This window comes from Cydia fagiglandana, chromosome 10 (assembly GCF_963556715.1).
Source record: "Cydia fagiglandana chromosome 10, ilCydFagi1.1, whole genome shotgun sequence".
Lineage (NCBI taxonomy): Eukaryota > Metazoa > Arthropoda > Insecta > Lepidoptera > Tortricidae > Cydia > Cydia fagiglandana.
This window is the reverse complement of record NC_085941.1, coordinates 8241084-8268460: the sequence shown is the minus strand read 5'-3', so window position 1 is coordinate 8268460 and position 27377 is coordinate 8241084. Positions and strand designations below refer to the sequence as shown.

At 35.8% G+C, this 27377-nt stretch overlaps 1 protein-coding gene across 2 annotated transcripts; it reads left to right on the top strand.

Annotated features, from left to right (window-relative positions):
• Positions 1–514: 514 nt before the first annotated feature.
• LOC134668091 (organic cation transporter protein-like) lies at positions 515–26085 on the top strand. 2 transcript variants are annotated; one of them, XM_063525573.1, is made up of 5 exons: positions 515–615; positions 17390–17774; positions 20021–20428; positions 20789–21026; positions 25293–26085. In XM_063525573.1, coding segments are annotated over exons 1-5 (1461 nt in total). In that variant the 5' UTR covers positions 515–614; the 3' UTR covers positions 25722–26085. The 2 variants fall into 2 exon arrangements, with proteins under 2 accessions (XP_063381643.1, XP_063381642.1); XM_063525572.1 differs by lacking the exon at positions 515–615 and adding an exon at positions 15778–15932.
• The last annotated feature ends 1292 nt before the right edge of the window (positions 26086–27377 follow it).

Sequence of the window (27377 nt, the reverse complement as noted above, 5' to 3'; positions counted from 1 at the left end):
GTTGACTGGTGGAATTGACTTTCAAAATCATGAAGGATAAATATGTAATAAACGTTCACTTGGATTTGATTTGGTTTGTTTTTGTTTGATATTTTACAGTTAGTATTTTTGTTGCGTTGGTGTGGTGACAATTTTTGTGTTTCTCTCAGAGGCAAAATTTGTTTCACCCTAGTGCCTTGAAACCCTCGCAACGCTCAAGATTCCACTTTTCGAACCACTCGCTACGCTCGTGGCTCAATTGTGGATTCTTTCCTTTGCTCGGGTATCAATATTAGCACGAGCGGTTATGCCCCCTTGTAAAACAAATAATTATTACCTGCGTAAAAAAGACGCTTACATCAAAGTGGATTTATAACGAATAACATATCATAACAGATAAATTCTAAATCCCCGAACGTCACGACAAATTACGTCTCCGTCGTTTATAAGTAATCTGCTATTTATATGCCGGTTTTTTAGCAAATTCTCTAGAGGATATATACGACGGCGCAGCCGCTGACTCTCCAATGCGTATAGACACGTCGAGCGGACGGCCTGCGTGACCACTTGCTGCCCAGCTGACGTGTATTTTCGCATTTTGTGAAGTTGTTGAAGTGTAGTGAAAATTAGTAAAAAGTAAGTGCTTTGAGTTTTCCTTTTATAGGTTTTAGTTTGCCTAATTATTAAAAAAAAGTTACACACTATTATCCATTCGTAAATACCTGCTTAGGTAGGTATACTTTATTTCTAATGAATGCATATCTAATTCTATTTAAGTACATATAACTATATATATAGATTCTAGTATCTGAGCATGGAAATTTTCTTTTCTAAGAGCGGACTAATTTTGCGGATAAAAGTGTCAATTTTGCTGACTTCGCTCACCAATCGAGTCTCCGTGAACTACTTAATATTAAAAAGTTCAAAGGAATCGAATAACATTTAGGGGTTGCACTAATTAATAAGAAATTAAGTTCTGAACGACATACATTTCGTGAAAATTAAATACTTATGTTGTCACAAAAAAAAATTACTAATTCAAACCGGATATCTACTCAAGTTTAGATACGTTTAAAACACGTTAACACCACGTTTCTTTTGGAAAAAGGTAGAACTAATGAAAACCTTTATTAGAATAAAATAGTATCAAGTAACCAGAATCCATGTTTAGTTAGGTACCTACTACTAATTTTAAAACTTAATTATATATAGAAGGTTAATTAACTCCAAATTAGGACATAGAATGATGATTTGTATCCCAATTTTAGTGCCGGATTACTGGGTACGAGTATACCGGACCACCGAAGTGCCGGATTATCGCGATTTCACTGTAGTCGTTTAGTTTTATTTATATGTTTCCTTTATGGTTTTATCATGGTTTTATTGATTAGTTAAGTAATTTTAAATTTTACTGTTAATCTTCTTCTTCTTCTTCTTCCTCGCGTTATCCCGGCATTTCGCCACGGCTCATGAGAGCCTGGGGTCCGCTTGACAACTAATCCCATGATTTGACGTAGGCACTAGTTTTTACGAAAGCGACTGCCATCTGACCTTCCAACCCAGAGGGTAAACTAGGCCTTATTGGGATTAGTCCGGTTTCCTCACGATGTTTTCCTTCACCGAAAAGCGACTGGTAAATATCAAATGATATTTCGTACATAAGTTCCGAAAAACTTCTTGGTACGAGCCGGGGTTTGAACCCGCGACCTCCAGATTGCAAGTCGCACGCTCTCACCGCTAGGCCACCAGCGCTTAAATTTTACTGTTAATATGGTCATTTTATGACCCAGAAATATGTATAACTAATAATTAACTCACTATACATGTGTAAGCTAACCCTAAAAATTAAAAAGGGTAGGTAGGTACCTATTTCAAACTAAATAAACACCATGACCATTATGACCTATCGTTAGGTATTTATTTGTTTTGAAATGATTAACGATGTTTCTAAATAGTCAGCAAACCTTATCAGATGTTACGTCCGAGGCTATCGCCTTGCACTCGTGGCCGCGGACTTCCGCACTCAACCAGCTATCCTATCAGTACATAATGTCACCCTCTCTCAGTTCCTTTTTGAGAAGCCACTCCTTGAAACATGCCGTTAATTGTGTTTAGACGGTGATTGATATATTTATGTGTTTGTGTTTAGTTTAGCTAACTTTGTTCATAAAACAGAAACAGCTCATAGATTCTGTCAACGGCTCAAAGGGGTAATGGCAGTGTCTTTGTACATATATATAAGCGCTGGATAAAAAGCCCTATATATATATATATATGCAGTCGCTTCCCAAAAAAATAATGTGTGCCAAATTTTTGGATTAGGTTGCCAAAAGTGGATTGATTCTCTAACTAATCGAAGTCCCAAGCTTTGTTATCTCATAAACTTTGTACCCGGTAGTTACCGTTACATAGATAAATTTAAATTATCCTTGTAATTTGTGTTTCAAATTTCATCATGCTGACCTTTCTTTCTTTATCTCATCCCAATAATCTACACTCCACTTTTGAGAAACAATCAAGTTTTTATGAGCTAAGATGTAAGATCATTTACCTACATTAGCCATAAGTATAAGTAGATACCTATATCATTAACTGGTATAGTAGTCTGTAGTTTGTATGGGGTCCACGAATAAATTCGGACAGACTAAATAAAAATTACAACTATATACATATAATATTGTAATACAGGTATTTTACATATTATATATCCCGCTAAAGATTTTCATGCCCCCACAGAGTAGATTTCTATCTGGGGCCGATTTTTTAATTTCGATCGCTCGATTTCTTCACTCGAAAATTGGTAGAAAACGGCGAAACGCTAATTTTTGAAATACGAGCGATCGAAATTTGGAATCTATTGGTATTGACCACTCGATTTCAATTCTATTAGTAGAATTTAAATGCCTGGTAATGGAGATATTATTTAACGAAACTGGTCCTAAGTATATTTTAGATTTCGGTAAACTTTGTATCTTTACTGAGTAGAAAACATTCGCTTATTGTAGCAGTATATCAACACAGATTAGAGTCACAGAATAAATAATAGTACCAGTGAGCTTATAATTGTATAAATATTAATTTAGTACCTATTGACCTATTTTAATTCTTATTTGTGAATCCATTTTGAACATTTTGATTCACGGCTGTCACGTTAATAGGTTAATAACGATTCTATATACCTATTTGCGGCTACTTAAGAGACAGTTGAGATACTTTCTTAGCCTAGAGGAGGGTAAATTTTCAGATTCTGTCAAATTACCCCATTTCACGCACAAACGCAGCTCACGCACACTACCTCAATGTACTGGGACAGGTCAGTGACCCCTAATGTTTTTTTAAAGGTGCTGTTTCGAGTTTAGTGTTAACTACTGACCTCCTTTGAGGAATTAAAACTGTGAAACTTTCCTTTGTGAGAAGACAGAGAAAAAACACTTTTTATATATAGCTTTCCTTGTTTGTTCATGTCATGTCATAGGTATGTGACGTATTAGGTAATTATTTATTTTCGTTGTTGACTTTTGTATTAAGATAGGTACAAACGGCGACGCTCTTAACTGTCCATCGGTAGACCTTATGCCTTTTGTAATAAGGTTTACGAACTGTCAGTTAACAGTGTGGTGGTGTGCGATGGTAGGTATGCGGTTTGTAGACATAGACCAAATTAAAACTAGGAGTTTTATTATTAAAGATATAAGAAATCGTCTATTTTACCTACTCGAAGTGAACTACTTATATCTAAAATTATCCCTTCATTAGAATCATTAGTTATATATAGGTCTTGCAACATATTTTTTACAACTAAACGCGCTTATTATATTTTACTTATAAATAACTTAATTTTTAAAGCTCTATTGATAATAAGGCTTTAAAAACATCTAATAGAATGCAGGTACTACGTTTATACTTTTGTAAGTCAGTAAGTGATGCTTACTTAAAACTTATCGGGAAATCAAAAAACTCATAATTACCTATATTAAAATATTTAAATTTACTATTCCATCTCATACGTTCAATAAGGCCCGGGACCGGGCCTTGTCACCTGCACTGACAGAGGGCCTTTTTAGCCCCACATAATATTAAAGAACTGTGTCCCGGATAGTATGGGTTCTGGGCCATGACCATGACGCGTCCCGAAGTAACTTATACAGGGCGTAATCGTTAAGTGTAGCCAGGCTATAATTTCGTAAATATAACAGATATCAGAAAACTTCAAATTGTTATCGAAAGTGCGTTACCCAATGAGTAAAATTACATTAAGGGGTCATCCATTAATTACGTCACACGTTTGGGGGGGGAGGGGGTCAAGAAAATGTGACATGTTGTGACATGGGGAGGGGGAGTCACAAACACTATGACGTCACTTTAACTTCATCACTATTCATCAGTAACCGAAAATTAATTTATATTTTTTTATTCGCAGTACATTTAAATAATGAGTTTTTGGAAGTATGTAGGTAATTTTCGTTCCTAATCGGTTTTGTGTTATAAAATTACATATATATATTTATTTTACCAAAAAAATTTTTTTTTAGGGTTCCGTACCCAAAGGGTAAAACGGGACCCTATTACTAAGACTTCGCTGTCCGTCCGTCCGTCCGTCCGTCCGTCCGTCCGTCCGTCCGTCCGTCCGTCCGTCCGTCTGTCACCAGGCTGTATCTCACGAACCGTGATAGCTAGACAGTTGAAATTTTCACAGATGATGTATTTCTGTTGCCGCTATAACAACAAATACTAAAAACAGAATAAAATAAAGATTTAAATGGGGCTCCCATACAACAAACGTGATTTTTGATCAAAGTTAAGCAACGTCGGGAGGGGTCAGTACTTGGATGGGTGACCGTTTTTTTTTTGCTTTTTGTTTGTTTTTTTTTGCATTATGGTACGGAACCCTTCGTGCGCGAGTCCGACTCGCACTTGCCCGGTTTTTTTAAATAATGCCGAGTTAGTACTGCCCATTTCGTTGAAAACAAAATTACCTAAAATGTGACGTCACACCAGGTGGGGAGGGAGTTGCAAAATGTGACCAAGTGTGACAAGGAGGGGGGGAGGGGTCAAAAAACCTAGAAATTAATGTGACGTAATTAATGGATGATTCCTAATAACTTTTTTAAATAAAAGCAGAAATATCCCAAACATTAACGTCAAACCCTCCCATACATTTAGTACGACGACTCACCCCTCACTGTAATAAAATAATAAAACTACCGTTTATGAAATAATAAATCTATTATTTCATAAACGGTAGTTTTATTATTTTATTACAGTTTATCGTCGCAAATAATGAATCTCAAGCAGTTTTATCTCTTACGGCACCAACGTTCTTTGAAGGGTGAGTCGTCGTACTAAATGTATGGGAGGGTTTGTGAGTTAATGTCTTAGAGTAGAGTTAATGTCTGGGATATTTCTGTTTTTATTTAAAAAAAGTTATTAATGTAATTTTACTCATTGGGTAACGCACTTTCGATATCAATTTGAAGTTTTCTGATATCTGTTATATTTACGGAATTATAGCCTGGCTACACTTAACGATTACACTCTGTATATCATTAGATAGTTCATAGCCTATATCTATCGAATATATCGTTCTTATGAGCGTATTTGGTGGGCATACCTTATAAGTTTCAGTACAGGAAAAAGTACATATGAGCTGTACTTTTAATTGTTAGTACAATCGGTATCAAATAGATAGTGACGGCCAAAGTGACCAAATATAGCTATAGGATCTAAATGTGAACGAATAGGGTTAGGTGAGGCATATAAGGCCCACCTTTATTTTAACTGAAATAGTTTTATAAATAATCAGGATATTATTACCAATTCAATATAGATTTCTCATTTGTTCATGTTTCTTCATATACCAAAATAGTTATAATAATATTCCGGCGCTTTTGAAAAATACACGTTTTATAAAAAAACCATACCATGTTGGTTCGGAACCGGGCCTTGTTACTTGCACTGTCAGTGTCAGTGTCTGAGTCATAGTACAAGTTCAAGAATAACAGAGAATATTACCGGGCCTTATTACCTTTTATCATGAATTAATTTCATCTTTAATTTAAATGGTCTAGTAAAATAAGGCCTACATGAGTCATGGAAAAACAAATTGTATTTTATTTAGAAAGTACCTATATGTTGTTCATAATCTTCAGTAAGCTGACCTATAAGAGTCTATCTATTATAATAATTAATGTAGATTGACAGTTTACTTAGCAAATTGTACTTTTACCTTTAGGTTTTATGTCGGAAATATCTCACCCAATTTGTAATTAATGATGTTTACTGATTGTTAATCTTAAATATACCTACTTAATATTATGAAGGGCACTTATATTATTTTAGCGGACCGAACGGATGTATATTATTGTGGACCACTTTTTTATTTAAATAATTAAATTGTAATTCATTTCAAAAAAGGTTATTACAATTAGGGATATAAGTAGATACCTCACCTATCTTATTACAAAGCATTACAAAAATGTCCAAAGGCCAAAGCCACGCTGATAAGACATAAGACCTTATAAACGACCTCATAAATATAAACGTTCACTGAAAAAAACCAAAGGCATTTCTCATAATTTTATTTCGTTACTGAGTTATCGTTTTTCACCGAATATCAATGAAATAAAAGCACGTTGTTGTTTGATAGATACATTTATATAAACATCGTCACATGAAACCAATATAGGTACTCGTAAAACAGACCACTGCTGGTATTGGCTTTAAATATCGTTCTTTCAACTGATAATATAGCCACAAAAACTCGCTGAGACTGCAGGTCGAGTCTTGATTTCAATTTCTTGATGATATATCATTGAATTAACTTTCAGAGCTCGTGATAGCTCTTAGAATAGCAACAGAACTAGTTGAAACTAAGAATTTTATTGCTGAAATTATGTGAACAACATTGCTCCGTCTTCATAAATAAAATTTTAATAATTTATATTGCTTAGGCTAAAATGTGAAGAATTTTGTTGATAAATTGTTTATCTAGTATATTGACATTATGTCATATCGACGCTTATCATGAATAGTGACACAAAACAAAATGAAATGCCATTCGACTTTAAATCTTACCAGTAAAAGATAGAATATTAAATGCAATAGCATTTCATTTTTAGTTGTACCACTGTTCATGATAAGCAACGATATATGTTTTTAAAATGACGTAACATGAATACCAGCACAATGAAAATTTATTCCAATAAGAAATAACAAATCTTCAAACTTTTTCAATTTAAGTGAATTAGGAAGAAGCTAATTACACCGATTTGGTTGTATTCATATATTTTATTAAATAATTTGTTATATTTTTTAAGTATTATGACTTGTGAATAAAAAGATGTCGAAATTTTAATGACTCTAGATCTCCGTGTGACGTTATTTATTTACCCTATTTATTTTGAACACAGTTTTTCACTGGTATCATCATTCGTATACGGATATGAATTTCAAACTGTCAAACTGGGAGATCCTGGTACGCGTCCGCTTTGAACCAAGCCCAGCGGGCATCTGATTGAAAGGAGAATTTGACAGATATGGCGGATGTATGGAAATTTTACGAAAGTTTACGTTTACGATTGAATTTCTCTGTAGCCTTTAAGAGGAAAAATAGGAAAAGCCTGATTCGTTGTAGTCCAGTTATCTGGCTTTCGAAATCACTCGATTTTATAGCATGAGCATCGATTTTTTTATACAAATTTTACTAAACGCTGACACTCGTTCATCTCGTTTTAGGTACAACTTTGCATAAGTGTATTTATTATATTGTAAAATATTTCAGATTTTCAAGGGTGATTCGTTGTAAACACACTCTTTGGGATAATAATGACATTTATTATAATTTTTTTTATCAAGAGATGTGAACGCTAGCGACTAAACGGTGACTGCCTTTTTCGCTGATTTTGCTCGATGCAGTCTTATATATTAAAACAAGCGTTGATTAATGTCATGCTCAACCGCACGAGCACGCCCCCCGTCCTCTTCTTGTTATGATCTTTAATTAGGTACAATGTCAATTAGTACCTACTTAGTAAGGGCAGGGTCTCATACATCTCATATTTACATGATATCCACGTGTTGAAATATTATTTTAAATATTTATATTTAGTCCGTTTGACTTTAACTTTGATTTACCAAGTTTCAATCTAGGGTCGAAAACGTTAGGGAAAACCAGCGTCTTTATTGTGGACGTGGACAGTATAAAAATAAACGATATGGTCACATTTTATACTAAGGTCGTAAAAAAAAGTAAAGACTATAATACAGGTTTGGCAAGAAAATTAAGCATCTAAGTCCATTTATTTTATTAAGCCCACAAAAAAGACATAGGTATATGTATAGGTAACCTTAGCTCACACTGAAACAGTTTTTGATGCAATACGATTTACATACATGAAATTTTACGTTCCCATATATTTCAAGATTCTTGGGTGAAAGAACTCTTAATGTAATTTTCCATCAGTCCTACTTCTTGCTTGTGAATTACGTCACCATGAAGATAGGCAATTACTTGTGCTTCCTATAAATAAAGCATTCAAGAAGCTGTTAATCTAAAGTTACGTCAAACCATGTCCAACTAAATAAAAAACTGGTCAAGTGCGAGTCGGACTCGCGTTTCAAGGGTTCCGTACATCATACAATTTTCAACATTTTTGAAACGTGACGTGAGTGAAACGTCTTGAAAAACCCGAATAGGTCAATCAATAACCAGATGTAACATGAAGTTTTCTGGCGTGGTGGCTTATATCTCTACAACTCTGAAGATTAAATGCTGAACAATAGTACAAGTGTCCAAATGCGAAGACTGAAGACCGAGCTCCGCATAGAGCTGAAAACTCGGAGCGTCCGACGGGTCGTGCTTCCTACAACTTCCAAAATTGTTATAAAAGCGAAGGCCGAAGAGAGATAATACCTACAGGTTGGCCAAAAAATAAGTGCATTCCCGTAGCCAAGGAGGTTTTGAGATTATACTAAGTAACTTTTAGTATGGGACCAACCCCGAAATCGCGAATAAAATGTATGCTCCCATAGAAAACGGACCAGCCAAAATGTATGAAACAGCCAAATTTTTCTTCGCGATTTCGGGGTTGCACGTTGGCAACGGGAATACACTTTTTTTTTGGCCAACCTGTATAAGGCTTTTTAAAACACGTAACAATAGTAACCTAATCAATCAGAACTACAAGTACCATTGCGGCTGTGTGCCAGATGGCCGTTTTCAGAAATAAATATTGAAAATCTGATTCTTTCACATCTGGACGTTCTTGGGCTCATTCTACTCAAAATCGACAGCATTCTCCATCCCACCATTAAAAAAAGATGTCCCAAAATGTCCATTACATTACGTCACGTTTTAGTATGAAAAATTTTTTCACTTGTATGTGCGTGACGTAGGGAAATGTACAATTTTCATACAAATTTTTGGGACATTTTATTTTATCATCAGAATTAAATAGGCGAGTGATTCTGAGTTGAAAGAACCCAAAAAGACCGGGATCTGTGAGAATCGGGTTTTCAATATTTATTTCTGAAAACGCCCAGATACAGCCTAGTCGCATTTTTTGTCTTCAGTCCAACTCACGCATGAAGCAAAAGGGCGCCTCTTCGGGACGCTTCGGGCCTTCGGCCTTATGCGGACATCGGCTTAGGACCTTCGCAATAGCTGTCTACATCACGTTTCACTTAAACAATTGCGGCTGTGTCCCTAAAAACACGTAACTGCATTTTTGTTCTTAAATCCGACTCACGCTTGACTCTAGATTTCTATTAGGTTTTCCTGTCATCTATAGGTAAAGGACTATTTTGTGTATTTTTTTCAGAATTTTAGACCCAGTAGTTTCGGAGATAAAGGGGGGGGGGGAATGGTCATTTTTTGTCTATTTTCTGGAATAACTTCTAAACTTTTTATTGTAAATTTATAAGAAAAAATATGTTTGAGATTCTCACAATGAGCTCTTTCGTTTGATATGTAACACGATACTGTTTTCAAAACTTTGTTTTTTAATTTTATAGTTTACCCCCCAAAAGTAGCCCCTGTGTTTAAAATTCATTTGTTGACGTTACATATCCGTCTTTGGGTCACAGACTTCCATATGTGTACCAAATTTCAACTTAATTGGTCCAGTAGTTTCGGAGCAAATTGGCTGTGACAGACGGACAGACAGACGCACGAGTGATCCTATAAGGGTTCCGTTTTTTCCTTTTGAGGTACGGAACCCTAAAAACAGTTTAACGACATTTGGCTAATGGCGAGTTTTTTTATTTTTGTTTATTTAACTTTGTTTTTGAACATGGAAACCTGCGATTGAGGATAAGCACTACGTCCAAAAAACATGTTCTCATCTCACGTCATATGTATAGGTACCTAATACCTACCCACCTTAACGTTAAGTTTATCGAAATTTGGCCAGATGCAGGCGAGTTTTTTGTTTATGTTTATTTTTTAACTTTGTTGATAATAAAAACCTGCAATTGAGGAAACTACGTCCAAAAAACATGTTCGCACTTCATATACCTAATCACCTAACGTTATCATGTCATATATACTTACTCTAAGTTTGTGCTTGTCACTAATTTTAATTTAGCTTCATAAGTTCACTTGTACATCATAATTGTGACTCGTCCTATACCAATATCCTAACCTAACCTAACTTGTATGAAACATCTGTACCTACTGTACAAAAAAATTCAAAACTATGTAAGCCTCCGTCAGTAGTCGATTGAAACTTACCATTTGTAGAAAAAGACGCATGCATTTGAATAGACTTGTATTTAATTAGTCTAAACCCACAGGACATTTTTTTACCAATAATTACATAATTATAAATACTAAGAACTTAAACAGGTATCTACACTGACATTACACCTAACAACCTTATTGACACAATTAAATATATTTGTTCTTCCCATTAAATTGCTGTGACACAGCGCCATCTTGATAGGTAGGTACCTACTGTTTTGGTCATAAAACCATTACCATCACATCACCGTCATCTTAATAAAACAACCGCCATAAATAGTACATTGTGTATTAAGGGCGGGAAATAAGAAATTACGAACGAGTGTCAATTTTAAGCCCGACGCGAAGCGAGGGCTTAAAATGTTCACGAGTTCGGAATTTCTTTACCGCCCGTGGCACACACAATGTTTTTCATCACACTTGTAAGGAAAAAGGAGAATTAATAAAAACAAACTTCTGTATAAAACACTTTTCCGCCCTAGGGCGAAAATTTCAATTTCCCGCCCGCAAGCCCTACGTGTAAATAAGTGTTTTTCATCACACTTGCTCGGAAAAGATTTTTTCCGCCCTAGGGCGAAAATTTCAATTTCCCGCCCGCAAGCCCTACGTGTAAATGTATCTTTTCCGAGCAAGTGTGATGAAAATATTATTTTATATCAATCAATAAGTGGAAATAACCTTCTTTAGTAAGGCGCGTTTATACCTTGGGTGGTTCCCGTACCTGCCTATAATGGATTAGTTGAACATACCTATTATACTATACCTATCAAAGTTACAATGAAAGCTGGCCTAGGTTCATTGTTGTTAGATGTATGTAGTAGGTACTATATATTGCTCTATCTAGCAAAGTTTACAAGACTATACACTCCGGTGTGATGTAGGTAGGTAGGTACCTAATATAGATATTAGCTTACCACATTTAGTAAACGGTAATTTAATGATTTAAGGAATTTTCCATTATGCAGAAAATTTCTACATAATATGGTTAAGATCGAAAGTTTGCGTATAAATTGCAAGCCTATAATCACGTGAAATCGATTTTCATGAAATCATGGCTTTTGACTATAATTTTCATATCGTTCAACAATTAACTGATATCATTAGAAAACAATAATAAACATAAATGATCTATTTTTATAGTACTTACTTAACTATTTGCCCATGCTGATCATTCTGTAAAGTTATATTTTATTTATTTATTTATTTTATAAATATTATAATGTTTGAATTGGTATAATTGGGTTGTTTTATCACTAAAGGTCATCAGTATATGTTCTTTCCAGACGGCATTATTACTGATAAACTATAGGAATCATTCCATACATACATTGTATTATCGCAAGTAGAAACCAAAATAGTAGGTACCTAAGTAATATGTACCTACTTATTGTCATAAAATTTTCCAATATTATTACAACCCACCACAAATTTCCTAAAAAGTATTTGTTACATACCTATAGGAGAATTAGTCGCGGCTATTTAATTACGAAATAAAAAAATATATAATTCATAAGGTTTTGTGGTCGAAGCGTTCTTAGTATCAATTACTTAGGTATCTCCAGTTTGATTTATTGCTCGTTTTATATACACGAAACTGACTATGTAGGTATTCGCATCGTATGGTAGGTGGCCTCGGTTATAAAAATATAATGGTACAATCATAATAGGTAAGTACCGTGTGATATAATAACTACGACCTGCTGAAATTAAACCTCTATACCGGGTGTGGCCTGTAATATGAGCAAAAAATTAAACTGTAGGCTGTACTCCTCATACTGACCAACATTTGTTCAGCGACTTTTAAAAATAACTTGTCGTTTGATTTTTAATACACTTTAAAGTTTATTCTAAGACGCAATGTATTGCGAATTTTTTTATGTTTTAGGCGTGACAATCAACGTCAATCACAATGATAATGGCGTGGCGATGGCGTCCATTGAAGATAATATTTATTTTGTATGAAAAATAGGGAGTCTAAATACATCATAATTTTTAAAAGTTGTTGAACAAAAGTGTCACCGTTTGAGGAGTACAATCTATGTTTTAATTATTTGCTCATGTTACAGGCCACACCCGGTATACATAGTTACAAAACTTCTATCCGCTCTATTTTATTTACTTATATTACAATTTTAGCAACAATATCTTCAGCAAATTCAAATGAATGTTATTAAATATTTATCATCCAAAATCATCATTTAAAAGTCAAATTCTACCAACAAACATAAGAAAACAACTCAAAATTTGCATTTGATCACTTTGAATAAAATGCAACTTTGCTATCAGTTTTTGAAGTGCAAAGTAAGCCTTTCCGAGCTGGTGTGGTGAAAAAAAATTGTTTGCTTGGAAAAGGCCCACATACGAACCCAGAAAAAACTAGTTGAATCTGGGATTCCATCTTTAATAAGGAGAAGAGATAACATACTCGCAGACACATGTTAGTCACACGCACCGACTCGTGTAACGGTTCATGAAACCCTGGCGTGATCTCTACTCGCCACTGATAAGCACAAATTTACGTATGAAATTAAAAGAGCAAAATTTAAGTACTTCTCGTAAACATAAGGAAACAGTTTGACCATTCCAATGCGCGTAACGATCACATGTTACATTACTATAGTAACAGCACCAGTCATGGGACATTTAAGAGGAAATTTGGAGTATTTATGATATTTCCCTTATACATGTAAATGGTCTACCGCTTAGCGTGTTAAAAGATGAAAGTCCTATCCGTCTTTCATGTTTTAGGCGTGTTGTACCAAAGATACTGCAATTAGTTTCCACACATTTAACAAATTAAAACTATGCTTTTTTTCTCCAGTCATGGACACCAAAGCTCCAGTAATGGGCCCCCGGTAATGGACGTGGATCCAGTAATGGGCCCCCTATAATGGACATTGCTCTATCAGTATAAAATATTGAAATGGGGAATAAGTTACGACAAAAAAATCAATTTTTGGTATAAGCTTATATCGCTGAATGTATTTTTCTTTCCACGCCAATTATTATTGTATTAGAGCCATCGAGACAATTCTAATATACCCGAACACAATTAGTTAGGGTTTATTGCGATAAAGTTCCCACGGCCACCTCCTGTCTCCATCATCAGATTAGGTCCATGTTATCATAATATTGCATTATCACCCGATTTGCATATTACGTACACATAATTACGTACTTACACAAAATTTCAACTGAATCGGAAATCGAAAAGTGGCTCAAATTCAGCTACCAAGATTGGACCCACACTAAATAACAGGGCAAGTTAAATAAAAGTTTGGAAAAACGATATTAATTTATCCGAAGTCCGAGAATACCTCCTGATTGACATATTTCGTAACTACATTTTACTTCTGTATTGTTTAAATATGAAATTATGGCATGGCAAGAATCATTCTGTCAATTGTCCCATCATAGGAGGTACGCAGTTTTACAGCTCCTATAATGGGATTGGGCCAAATACCACTATTTTTTACATCTGTGGAGTCACAACATAGGTGTGTTGTATACCTTATCTCATGGTAAATGCAATTAACAAAACACATTCTAGTTTTCATCAAGTATTAATTAATTAAAATTTAATAAATTAACTCACCTCTCTTAGCGAAGTTGTTAAGAATTCGTAGTGGTATTTTTTTTCAGTGACAAGACAACTTTTGGGTGGACGCCAATTTCTTAAAAAGCAACCAAATTTAATGAAACTTCAAACTGAAACAGCTCTAGGACTCTTATTTATGATAATATACAGCCAGTGTTTATAAACTACTTTTAGATACTTATTTTAGAGGAATTATGTGATTTTGTCCCATTACTGGTTCCACGTCCATTATAGGGTATACTACTAATATTTTATTTTTGCGTCATGTTTTTGTAGTGATCGGTAATCGGAAAACAGTTTCGGCCGCAGCAAGTCGGATGCAGTAGGGATATGTTTAAAACAATCGTAATTTTCCTGTAGGGATAGTTATTACCTTACATTAGTTATAGTTATGTACTCTGTACCTTGAATTACTTATGTTATCATAGAATATTGGTCTTGGAGGCTCGGCCCGCTATCTCGAGAGCCGAGCCGTGCTGGCTCGATGACGGACGACCTTATCAAAAGGTCACGACCCTTTCTTTAATACTTGCTTCACATCAATTATTTTAAGAGCAAAGTTCGGTCGATAATGCGCCCAATCACATGGCCATCGCCTAATTTTGATACCTTAATTAAAAGCCGTTGGTATTTTTTTTTATTCAAGAGATTTCAATTAATTTGATTTACGTTCGGTGAGGTAAGGGAAAATATTATATTAATGTCTCACAAATCGGGACACTACTAGGCCTCCTGTCGATAAACTGTGCTCTAACGAAACGTGACGAAGACCGAGTACCTACATGGCATAGGTAGAATGATATCACAAGATTCACAAGTGGATGCAAAAGACCGTGCGAAGTGAAAGAAAAAAGTCGGAAAGCGGACTTTTCTCTGTATCAGTAGCAGAGGAGGCAACTAGGATAATCGTAGGTAGGCTTGGTAGTACCTATTCGAACGACTGAGATGAGAGAGATAAACTATCACTTCAATTTCACGCTCCTTTTCAAATGTCAAAGGGTATCTCAGAGAAACGTTGAAGTACCTAAGTTTTAATGTAAGAACAAGGGTCACTTACATGTATGCACTCTGCGTCATTTTATTGACGTGTGTATAACAAATGGCATTGCACTGCCACCGAGTCTGTAAATATTCCGTGGAACATCTCCGTCGACCGAGTAAACGTGCAACTGCCCTACTGACCTATATAACTTCAACTGAATGATAGCAAACTAATTACTCTAATTGCGAGTAGTTTCTTACAATTATTATAAAACGTTACAAGGATTTTCCGCTATGAAATTCTAAAAAGCCGTCTTATAAAGTCAGTTAGTGTTTAATCTCAGGAAACTATCGCTCTTATCGGCTTTTGTCATTTTCTTTTGTTTCGTAGTATTAAATTTAACGCATGCTCATAGCACCAAGAGGTCATTATTCAATTTTTAGTCATACATTATCCAATATAGTGTGTTAGCGGTCACCCTTGCTAAGAAAATACCTCCGTACCATTCAGTTATTCCAAGACGCAACTCCGTCCCGAACAGTCGGGCTCGGGGACCTAAACTTCATACATACATAAATCCAGATATCAGTTCAACATGTCATCTAATTCTGAGCCCGAGAAGATAAATGAAATGAGTAAGTGAAATTAAAATCTAATTTATTCTCAGATGAAATATGTACCTCAATATTGAACGGTATTATTTTGAAATAAATTATATTTATACTTAAATGCGTGCGATGCGAGCCTACTTGATGCGTATCGTATACCTATACCTACGAGTACATTAGGATTACGTGTAGGAAGGTATACTTACATAACATAATATTAATATTAAATGTTAATATATTTTTCACCACACCAGCTCGGAAAGGCTTACTTTACACTTCAAAAACTGATAGCAAAGGTGCATTTTATTCACATGTGAGGCAAAGTAATCTAATGCAAATTTTGGGTTGTTTTCTCATGTTTACTGGTAGAATTGACTTTTAAATGATGATTTTGAATAATAAATATTTAATAACATTCATTTGGATTTGAATTGTTTAGATTTTGTTTGATATTTTACATTTAATATTTGCTTCAGGTTGGTGTGAAAAATTTTGTGTTTCACTCGGGGGCAAATTTTGTTTAACCCTCGTGCTTTGAAACCCTCGTAACGCTCAAGATTCCTTTTTTCGAACCACTCGCTACGCTCGTGGTTCAATTTTGGAATCTTTCGCTTGCTCGGGTATCAATATTAGCACGAGCGGATAAACAACAACTTTGCTCCCTTGTACAACAAATAACTATTCCTTTTTTACTGTGGGACGTTTGACATCTGTATTTACAATTTATAGATTGTACTCGTCTACTTTTTAAATTTATCATTTTCAGGTACTTGAACTTAAACTAATCCTAAATATTAAGCATGCAACTACCTATAGAGATATAAGAAAACCGCGGTCCTTCTTCTTTGTTTCTTCAAACGTCGGCTATTATTGAGGCTACTATGCTATGCCCCAATGATGCCTTAGTTAGAGTCTTATTAGGTGTTTATTATTGAAACCTACGCATAGATATATTTAATTACACAAACGGGTCTACCGTGATATAATTTCATTGTTTTTAACTTAATTCCGACGTTTCAGCTGAGTTGCACCAGCTGTGGTCACGGAAAGACTCTACGCATAGATGTCATTGCACTCGTTCGATTCGTTAGGGACAAAATAAACTGGACTTATTTTGGCTATAGAAATGAACTATAGCAGTACGGAAGCGATTTTCAGTCGCTACGCTAATATTGATACCCGCGAGCAAGCGAAAGATTCCAAAATTATACCATGAGCGTAGCGACTTTAACACATTTTTTAAAACGTGCTTAAAATGTTTTTTTTTGTTTTCACAGACTATATGCTATTCCAGATTACTAGCAAGTAAATACTATAGGTATACTTACCTAGATGTTACGAGTCTTATTAAAATATTTAACATAAATTAATGATGTACCATAAATCTGAAACTCACGGAAGATTTTGCTACGCCCTTTGTCAACCTACTCGCAAATCCTAAAAGTAATAGGTACCTAAATTAATAAGCCATATTTTAATTCCAGTGGTGGAGAATGAAACAAAAGACGCCGAGAGCCAGAAGACGGGCCAAGACCCGCTGGAACGAGCTATCGGCGCCATTGGCAAGTGGCAAATATGGGTCTGCTTCGTCGTGTTCCTCGTGAAGTTTCCTGTGGCCTGGCACCAAATGAGCATCATCTTCCTCGCACCCCCGATGAATTTCACCTGCGCAGAGGAATCCAGCACCTTCGACAGCGTCTGCCATGCGAACTGCACCAGCTACAAATACGACCACTCTGTCTTCAGAGAGACCATCGTGTCGCAGTGGGATCTAGTCTGCGGACGACAGTGGCTAAAAGATCTTACCCAAACCTTCTTCATGCTCGGCATACTTGTTGGCAACATGGTCTTCGGCCATCTATCCGATCGGTAAGTTTCACGTGGGTATTAAGTGATATCTTTACAAGAAGTTATGTTCGTCGTTTGCACAAATTGGCGCATCCTGCTTCGCGTTGGGCTCCGGAAAGCATTACTTGACAGTCTGCTGATTACCAGCCATTGACCTACTTGCAAATTTGTAGGTGCGAAATACAACGACCACCCGAGACCTCAGGCTGGGAGCTCTTAATTCATATAATACAGTATGTAGGTATGATTGGATGAACACATCATTCACTTACTTTTTTTTTGTCGGTTTATTAAAAGATATATTCAATTAATTATTATTAAAAAAAAAATATACAAAAGGTTAATTCACTTACTTAATTTTATACTCAACTTTATATATTAGGTATACCAAGATTTACCAAGACAGGTCTGAATGGCTCAATGAAGTGATAAGTTGAAGACATTAGATTAGTTAGATTTTAATATACTTATTCGCGTCAACTATACTTCAAACATAAAATAAGTTCTGAAAGTTATAAAGACATATTATAAGATGCATTGATAATTAAACGTCCGAACCAAATCAGGGTTTCACGTTTGCCGCTGCAATTAGTTACGACTTATTAACAATTAACAACAACTCTTTGTACCGTTCAAGCTGTAGTACAATGAATAAATTAAATAGGTATTACGATTGTAATAAAGTAAGATTATTTATGGCAATGATGTAAGGTTTTTAAATAAGAATCGCTTCACCTCAGAATACCTTAAAAAAATGTTACATTAGAATAAGGTAAAGGCACCTATTACCGTGGTAGTTAAGGAACTTTTCAAAAGAGATCTAAAAATTAAGGGTATCAATGCTGTCTAACAGCCAGGAATATTTTTTTTACATCAGAGCATTTAATGAAGTTTCCGTTTCACACGTTTTTGGATTCATTTTGGCTTATTAATCTTATTATATGTATTAAAATATTTTTTGAAGCCAAAATGACCCAATCTTCTATTACCGTGGCAAGGGACAGGCTGTGATTCTATTATCGCGAATTGAGCTTTCATTACCGAGGGTTCAATTGGCATGATTTTTCTGCACTCGTTAATAGAAACCAAACTCAAAATTCGAAACCTAATACCGAGGGTTAAAACAATAATAATGACGTGGGTTCTGTATATTATGTTTGTGCCATTAAGTTTAATAATGACACAAAATAAAAAATAAAACTATAGGAGTATGTTTAAAAATACCAAAAATACAATACCAAATAGTCACTCGGTAATAGATAACTCTTTAAGAGCCTATTACCGACCCATTCGATATTTGTCTGGGTCGGTAATAGATTTCTATACATTCTATCACCGAGGGTAATCTGATCATGGCTTGGCTTAATTTGGAGTTTGATTAAACCTAATTCCGACCCATTAAAAGAATAAAACACAGATGGTACTTCGAATAAAATCAAACACGTATATTACAAGCTTCTTGTAAAGAGAAAATCACATAACCGGCAAGTAAATTTTAAATTTTATCTCATAATAAGAAAAAGTTGACAGATTAAGGGTTCCCATAGAAACATGGAAATCGGTGCTGAAGTTTTTGTTAAAAATTAAGGGTTAGTTGAATACTTTCCATACCACGGAAATAGCTCTTTAATAGCGTGAATAGATCAAGATTGGAATAAATAAAAGAAATTATAAAACTGATAATTTGTACCAACACTAAAGAGTAAATAACAAAACTACCACTTTTTCTATTACCGTGGCATACCACGGAATTACTTACCACAGAAGTAATTGGCGCCTATCACCGCTGTATTTTATTTTCCATTTTAAACGTATTCCCGGTCAAAAACTAAGTTAAAAGTAATTCAAAATCGTGTAGAAAACAATACACAACCTCTTAAAAGGCATTGCACTAGTTTATTTGCCATAACTATAATGTAAAACACTAAGTAAGATTGGAGTGCACTTAACTGTGGCGTCACGCGTCTGTATGGAATAACCGGCTCTTGCGCCGCCGTCGCACAAACTGACGAATCGCGAGTTTTTTGTTACCCTCACACAAATGCACACTAATGGGCACGATAGACCAATGAATGAGCTTGTTTTGTGTATGCTTTATTTCTTAGGGAATAAATCTGTTTGCTTGCAAAATGCGTATTTGTAAACACCGCGGTGTTAGACGTCGATTTTGATACCCGCGTTAATAGCCGCCGTTACCTTATTAATCGTTATATGAGCCGAACTTGTGAAGCTTTCCCAATATTACTAAGTACCATTTTGTTTTCCAGGTTCGGTCGACGAATGCCGTTCCTAACAGCAGTGTTCCTGCAGCTGATATCAGGTGTGGCGACCGCGTACTCGGTGAACTGGTACATGTTCACTGCACTTCGATTCATGCTCGCCGTGGCCACTGGCGGCACCATGGTCACCAGCTTCGTCCTGACTATGGAACTCATCGGCGCCAGATACAGAGACACTGTGGGAATCATTTACCAGATACCCTTCAACCTCGGACACCTGTCCCTGGCGGCGTTCGGCTACTACCTTAGAGATTGGGACAAATTCCAGCTGGCTATCTCGCTGCCTTCGATCATATTCCTGAGCTATTATTATTTGTTGCCCGAGTCGCCGAGATGGCTTATCACTGCTGGGAGGACCGATGAAGCCGTCAAGATTATGACAGTCGCTGCTAAGAGGTAAACACTCTTGATATTATGTAATTGAGTTTTGAGCATTTTTCTATTCGTACTTAAATACCCTGTGAAAATTCAATAACACGAAAATAAACTTGAAAAGTGAAATCGTTAATGCATATATTTCCTATTCGAAAAATTCTGACATGATCGCCGCCCGTTTCGCCACATAGATCAGCAAAGAATTACACTTTATGGCCATTTATGGTGACGTCGGAGAAGCCCACTGCAAATTGAACAAAACTCGTTTTTCACAACAGCAGTAGCTAGGGTTATTCAATTAAATATTAAGCTAGAGACACCGGTTTTCTCCTCGATTTCATTCTAATATTACTTTTATTAATTAAATATCTCAATTTTCAGAAACGGTCGGCCAACAGAGAACATCTCTTCAACCACCCAGAAGCTGAGCGTGGACGTGAGCAAGCCCGAGCACGTGTCGTTCCTGGCGCTGTTCGCGCACCCGCGCCTGCGCGTGCGCACGCTGGCCATCTGCTTCAACTGGTTCGTGTGCGGGCTGTGCTTCTTCGGCGTGTCGCAGTACATCGGACATGTTGGAGGGAACATCTTCACTAATGTCGCTATTTCTGCTGCTATACAGGTGAGCGCTCAATAACTTTTATGCATGTACATATATGAGGTAAGTACATTACAGTTAGCTGTAGAGACAACTGACATGTTTTTATTCAAGTTTATTTGCCTATTATGTAAAAACGTGATTGTAAAAACATGAAACCATCACGCAAATATAAGTATAACATAAATTTATACGACAAACCGATAATTTCTACAACTCTCAGTTTACTCTTTCTAATCTGGATAGGTAGGTACAGGTACCTATAATAAACAAAGGTTTACTTCTCCTCTCACTGACTATATGAATGTACCTACTCAAAACCATCTACGGCATCTCGTAACCAAAGTATTTAAGTATACTTGGTCAAACAGATCTTGTCAGTAGAAAAAGGCGGCAAATTTGAAAAATGTAGGCGCGAAGGGATATCGTCCCATAGAAACTTTGAATTTCGCGCCTTTTTTTACTGACAAGATTTGCTTGACCAGCTTTATATACCTACGAGTATAAGGTAGAATAGAATAGAATAGAATTGATTTATTTGTAAGCACAAACAATCGGTACAATACATTATATACAAGAAAACACAAAATAAGATTAAAGTGCCACGAAATGGCCCCATCTCAGCATATTGCTGGTGGCTTCCAGCGCTGATCTTCCGATGGTAGCGTTTAATTAAACGTTTCTAAAGGAGATGGCGGGACGACATGGACGCATTCTACCCCTAATGGTGGGAAAATGTCGATGACAGGGTCGAGTGGAGAAAACGAGGGGAGGCCTTTACCCAGCAGTGGGTAGTGATCCAAAAGACTCGAGCCTTTTAACTCTTTTTTTAGGCCTCGCCTCATTTCTTGACGCCTAAAAGGCTAGAAGCCTATTTTACTAATTATAGAAATAGGCTTTTAGCCTTTTAGGCGTCAAGAGATGAGGTGAGCCCTAAAAAAAGAGCTAAAAGGCTCGAGTCTTTTGGATCACTAGCAGTGGGACACCAAAGTAGGCTAATAAAAAAAAGGCGATGCCAATACGTTCTATTCTATTATTTCTATTCTAAGACAGTTATGCCGAATGTTTCGGGCAGGCGTCCCCGGCGGCCGTTGCGTTGATGAGATCTTAACACAATGCATGCTACGTAACTTCAGGCGTTTGCATATTTATTACGTATCTGTTTAAGGGCGATTCTCAGAGATGACATTCGGTGCCTGACTTCGGTGCCAATTTTTTTTTTTAACTTATATAATATGCAAGTTTATTTCCTAAAATCTACCCTTAATATAAAAAATATTGGTAGTGGAGGCCTCCATTAGAACCTTATAGTTTTCAAGATATTTGAGATTTAAAAAACACCGAAATCATGTGCAGGCACTGAAATCAATTTGCGTCACCGAATTCAATAATGCTTACACCAAAATCACATTTAGGTTTTATATATCAATTATATAATTATTTTAATCATATTTTTCAATCCTATTTGTTGATAAGCGATGTAACAAGGCTAATGATCTCGAAAGCTTACATAAATTTAATAGATATAGACTCAAGATTTTAAAATAACCAAATTATGGCTTGTAAATCAACATCTCTAGAAGATATTCCACACTATATGACTGGCCTCATATAATAGGGTGATGTGTGGCCCTGAAACGAGTTTCAGACATGTCGACATTGTCGACCACAAATTCGCACATTAGGTATAATCATTTATTCATTGCATTATTATATCCATGAAGGAGAAGATGTTTGTTCCACGCAATCCGACCGCACACGCATCTAAAAAAAAACTTATGTTACATAAGACATTGAGGACTGTTAAAACATTTGCTGTGTTCAATTTGTGTCTATGGCTATCCTTTAGAAATATTGAGTAGTAGAGTAGCGTACTCAGTGCCTTTGAAGCGATCTCGACATTAGAATGCTATTTTATTTTTAATCCCTTGTTCTGTACATCCTGTCCCTTGGGTTCACCTTGCATAGTACTTTACATACACAAGTTATTTTAAAAGAAGTGGGATCTAATTGACTACATTTATTTAACATGGCTGACATGTTTAAAGGTATCGAGGTGTAGGACCTCCGGTGATACAGAGGACGACGAACATAATTGACTTAATTGGTTGGAAAAGAATATCAAGACAGAGAAAGAAACATTGGGTCTATACGTCTGGTTTAAAAAACTACTCATAGTGAACTAGTGATTTTGTGTACCTACTATGACATAATTTACTTACGAACATAATTTTACGTTTGTACAACGTATCTTTCACTTTTTAGACATGATAAATTAGTACAACAAACTAGTTTACAAAGCAGGATTTGAATTCAGTGATCACTTTTTTGATATCGGTGGTCAAAAAATCCACCGAAACCAGGGAAATCAACACCAGCGATATCAAAATTAATCGCTTTTTAGCGATTACAGAAATAGCATGAACGATACAGAGGAGATGTAATAATGGTGGATTTACGTACTTTCAATGACTTCTTAATCACTTACATAACGATAATTGCACTAAAACTTTCGGAGTAAATTGCACCACCGATCTCAAAAAAACATAGGACCAAACCCAGCGAAGGACGGAGAAACGTTTAAAAAATCACTTTATTGTACTGTGACTGTACCTCTACTTTATTCAACGGTTAAGGCACAACTAAAGCATACTATGTTTGAGACACTGAGTTCCTGGTCTACAACTTTGAAGGAGTACTGACATGTTTTGCAAATTACACCGATATCAGTCACTAGCCCGGGACACATCGTAAATTTGGTTTTATTCAATGTGTTGAACAAACACATTATTGTGATATAAAGAATATGATAAGCTAACTAATACCCTATGCGTGAATACCCATAATAACTCCGATCTAATGCCCCATCTTGAGTAATAATTTTTTGTTTCATAAAATCTGGGTGCGGGACACGCCCACCGAACATCATTTTTGGCATTTGGATTTCTTTTTCTTGTATTATATAAATAATAAATAAATAATTGGATAGTGTTCCAGACAGAATATAAGCTGAAGATCATGCCTAAATTAATTCAGATTTATTGAACAGTAAATTCAATCAATTACTGCCCCGGACACGTAAAAACGGCCCTCCTGAGAAATGCCCTTAACATCACCACAAAACACCTTAATTATTCATGATTATTATACATATAAGTAATCAGCTGTTCGTTCGTGTCGAATTTTATATTGGTTGTTGTAATTCTACATGAACTTTGTGTCTTTGTGCAGTCAATAAAAAAAAGATTCCCGATACAAACTGGCAATCTCCTCTCAATCCCCTTACAGGAAGAATTTTCCAAAACTCACTCAAAATCATTTTCTTTCTCGTAAAAAGCTTTAAACCCCCCTAGAAGATTAATTTTCAAAAACACTTATATTACTTCTCTTGTTTTCTAAAGGTTTCAAGTTCCTAAAAAAAAATGTTTATTCCCGATGCAAACTCTAATCCTATTAGGGGACGGATTTTCAAAAACACTGAAATTACTCTTCTTTACTTTCTAATATTGTGTCTACCTACGAATTTCAAGTTCCATCCTTGGACCTACTCAATTTGTTCCGGTTACAAACTTTCAACCCCCTTTTAACCCCCTTAGAGGAAGAATTTTTATAACGCTGAAATAACTTGTCTTATGTTGTAATGTTGTCTTTCTACGAAGTTTAAAGTCCCTCACTCACAAACAATTTCGTTCCTGATACAAAATTTCAAACCTTTTTCACCACCTTAGGGGATGAATTTCCATTTATAAACGCAGATCGTATGATTATTATAATCGGAGTTTTGAAATGCATCCACTAGTGAAATTACTGACCAGGCTACGCAACTTATCTCGCCTTCATTACTACACTAGTTTAGGTAAATAATCCCGCGAGTACTGGATTAGAATTACTTTGCTAGCAATAACAACCACAACACATCTGCTATCGTCGTCATATACAACTATTACACGTGTTTGTTATTATTTTAGCACAGTAGTTCACGAGCGTCTCGGTATTGTAGCAATTTGATCCTATAAATTCCTTGTTTAGACGTCGTATCTCAAACACCGTTGAACTGAACATTTTTGTAACATGAAGCCTATATTATGGTCACGTGACAAAAGCATGGGCAAACTAAGTTAAAAGCATAAAATATATATACTTTGATATTTAATATCAAGTGCAATCACAGAGAGTCAAATGTTTTACTCAACATTACATATGTACGTCATTAAATTGCAGCAAAAATAAGCTAAGTCTTTAGTAATAATAATAATAAATATTTAATTAATGTTGTTTATTTATTTCCAGGTCCCAGGCACTTTGATATCTATCTACGCGAACAGAGTTCTCGGGCGGAAGATAACGCTTATCAGTTCCAACTGCATCACAGGGCTAAGCTGCCTACTCATCACCGTAGTCCCACACTCAGGGGCGGCCCACCTCTCTCTCGGCTGCATCGGTCTCTGGGGCATGTCCATATCCTTCTCCACTGTATACTTGTACGCCGGAGAAATATTCCCCACAGTCGTCAGAAACTCCGGGGTGGGGTTGTCTTCGACTGTAGCCAGAGTAGGTTCCATGGTCGCTCCGTTTGTAGCGACCCTGTCTTCAACCAGCCCATGGTTGCCGCCTCTAGTTTTCGGCATCACGCCGCTCATTGGCGCTGGACTTTGCATACTTTTACCTGATACGAGGGGACGAAAATTGCCTGACACGATAGAAGAAGGTGAAGCGTGAGAACTATCATAATTTAGTATCGATGAGTATTCTATTCATTCGTGCCTTTTATTTATTATGATAATATAATATTTTGTTAATCGTTTAATGACGTTCTCATAAATAAGAGGCTTATATTGGATTTATACGAAAGTAATACGAGGTTGTATTCATAAAGAAGTTGTGAAATGGCGGGCTGATAAGTTGATAGCAGCTGACTTGCACGTGCAAATGGAAACATTTTTAGCATTTATATGTTTAAGTACAGACAGTAGTCTATTACAAGACTAAAGGTGTATCTTTCACAGGCTGTGATATTTTGTGAAAATATGTGTATTACGTAAAGGATTAATAGGAAATAAAGAAGAAAATGTTCATTTTATTATTCATGTTTTTTTTTACCCAATTGGCAAACAACATTTTCCCTTCTACAATAAGTAGGTACTTTATGCTAACAGTAGGTACCTATACCTAACCATTTTAAGGAAGAAAAAAAAGCCAAATAAGCTCCAGCTTACCCAACATATGTGTTCGACGCGCCACGAGTGGTACCTAATTATTAGAGATGCCCCGAATAGTGAATTTGGCCGAATACCGAATATTCGGCCCCTCGAATATTCGGCATGACATGCGAACATTATGAGTCACAACTATTATGAAAACTGTTCGTCAACAAAGCACAACGTTTGCTGAGATTTATATTTTTATGTTGAACAGAATTAATAAATGTAGTTAGAATCAATCAAATCAGACCCATGATAAAAATAAATATTTTGTAATCAACAAATGCTCTAAAATGTGCCTTCGTATTTAGCTACTTTCCAAGAATACATTTTAAATATGAAATATACCTAGTTTTTGGTAAGTTTTTTGTGTAATTTTTCTTTTTAGGTAGGTGCCACAGATATTCGGTATTCGGCCGAATAGTAGGCAACATTCGGCCGAATACCGAATATTCGGCAAAGTGGCCGAATAGGCCGAATACCGAATAGTTGCCGAATATTCGTGGCATCTCTAGTAATTATATTTCCGACAACACAACTTGCCAGAAATAAAATTTGGTAGGGTCGGACCAAAAAAGTCTGCAGCGGATTTGATAGCCCACGCAGTGCAAGTGTCAATTATACGTCATAATTTCATAGGAGTTTGGGTCGTTTCTCAAAAAGTTGGCACCGCCACCTGTAAATAGGTTTATGTTAGAACTTTTTTTTCGTTATGTACTATTTTTATATATAAAAAATTAATACATATTTAGAGAGACTTTTTACACAGAGGCCTAATACTTTGAAAATTTTTTAATAAATATTGATTACAAAAAAAAATATTGTAACTACGTTTATCCGTTAACCTGCCGTGTCCCAACGCGAGGTACTGATGTTCCGAGCTATGAAAACCACACAAAATATTAACTTAATTTAACGGCATTACCGTATTTTATTAACATATATCCTTAACTTTTAAAGTATTACTATCGCATAACAATATTATACTTATATTTTAAGTTATTCGGCTTCAAAGTTTGTCCAAGGCAATTCTTAACAGTCACCTGGCGCGTCACATTCACGACGATTGTATAACCCCCACCGCACCTTTCCCGTCTCACTCCGCACGAGCTGAAGCCGTCACTCATCAGCTATCACCTGGTAGGACGAAGACGTGGTTATTGTGCTTCGCAAA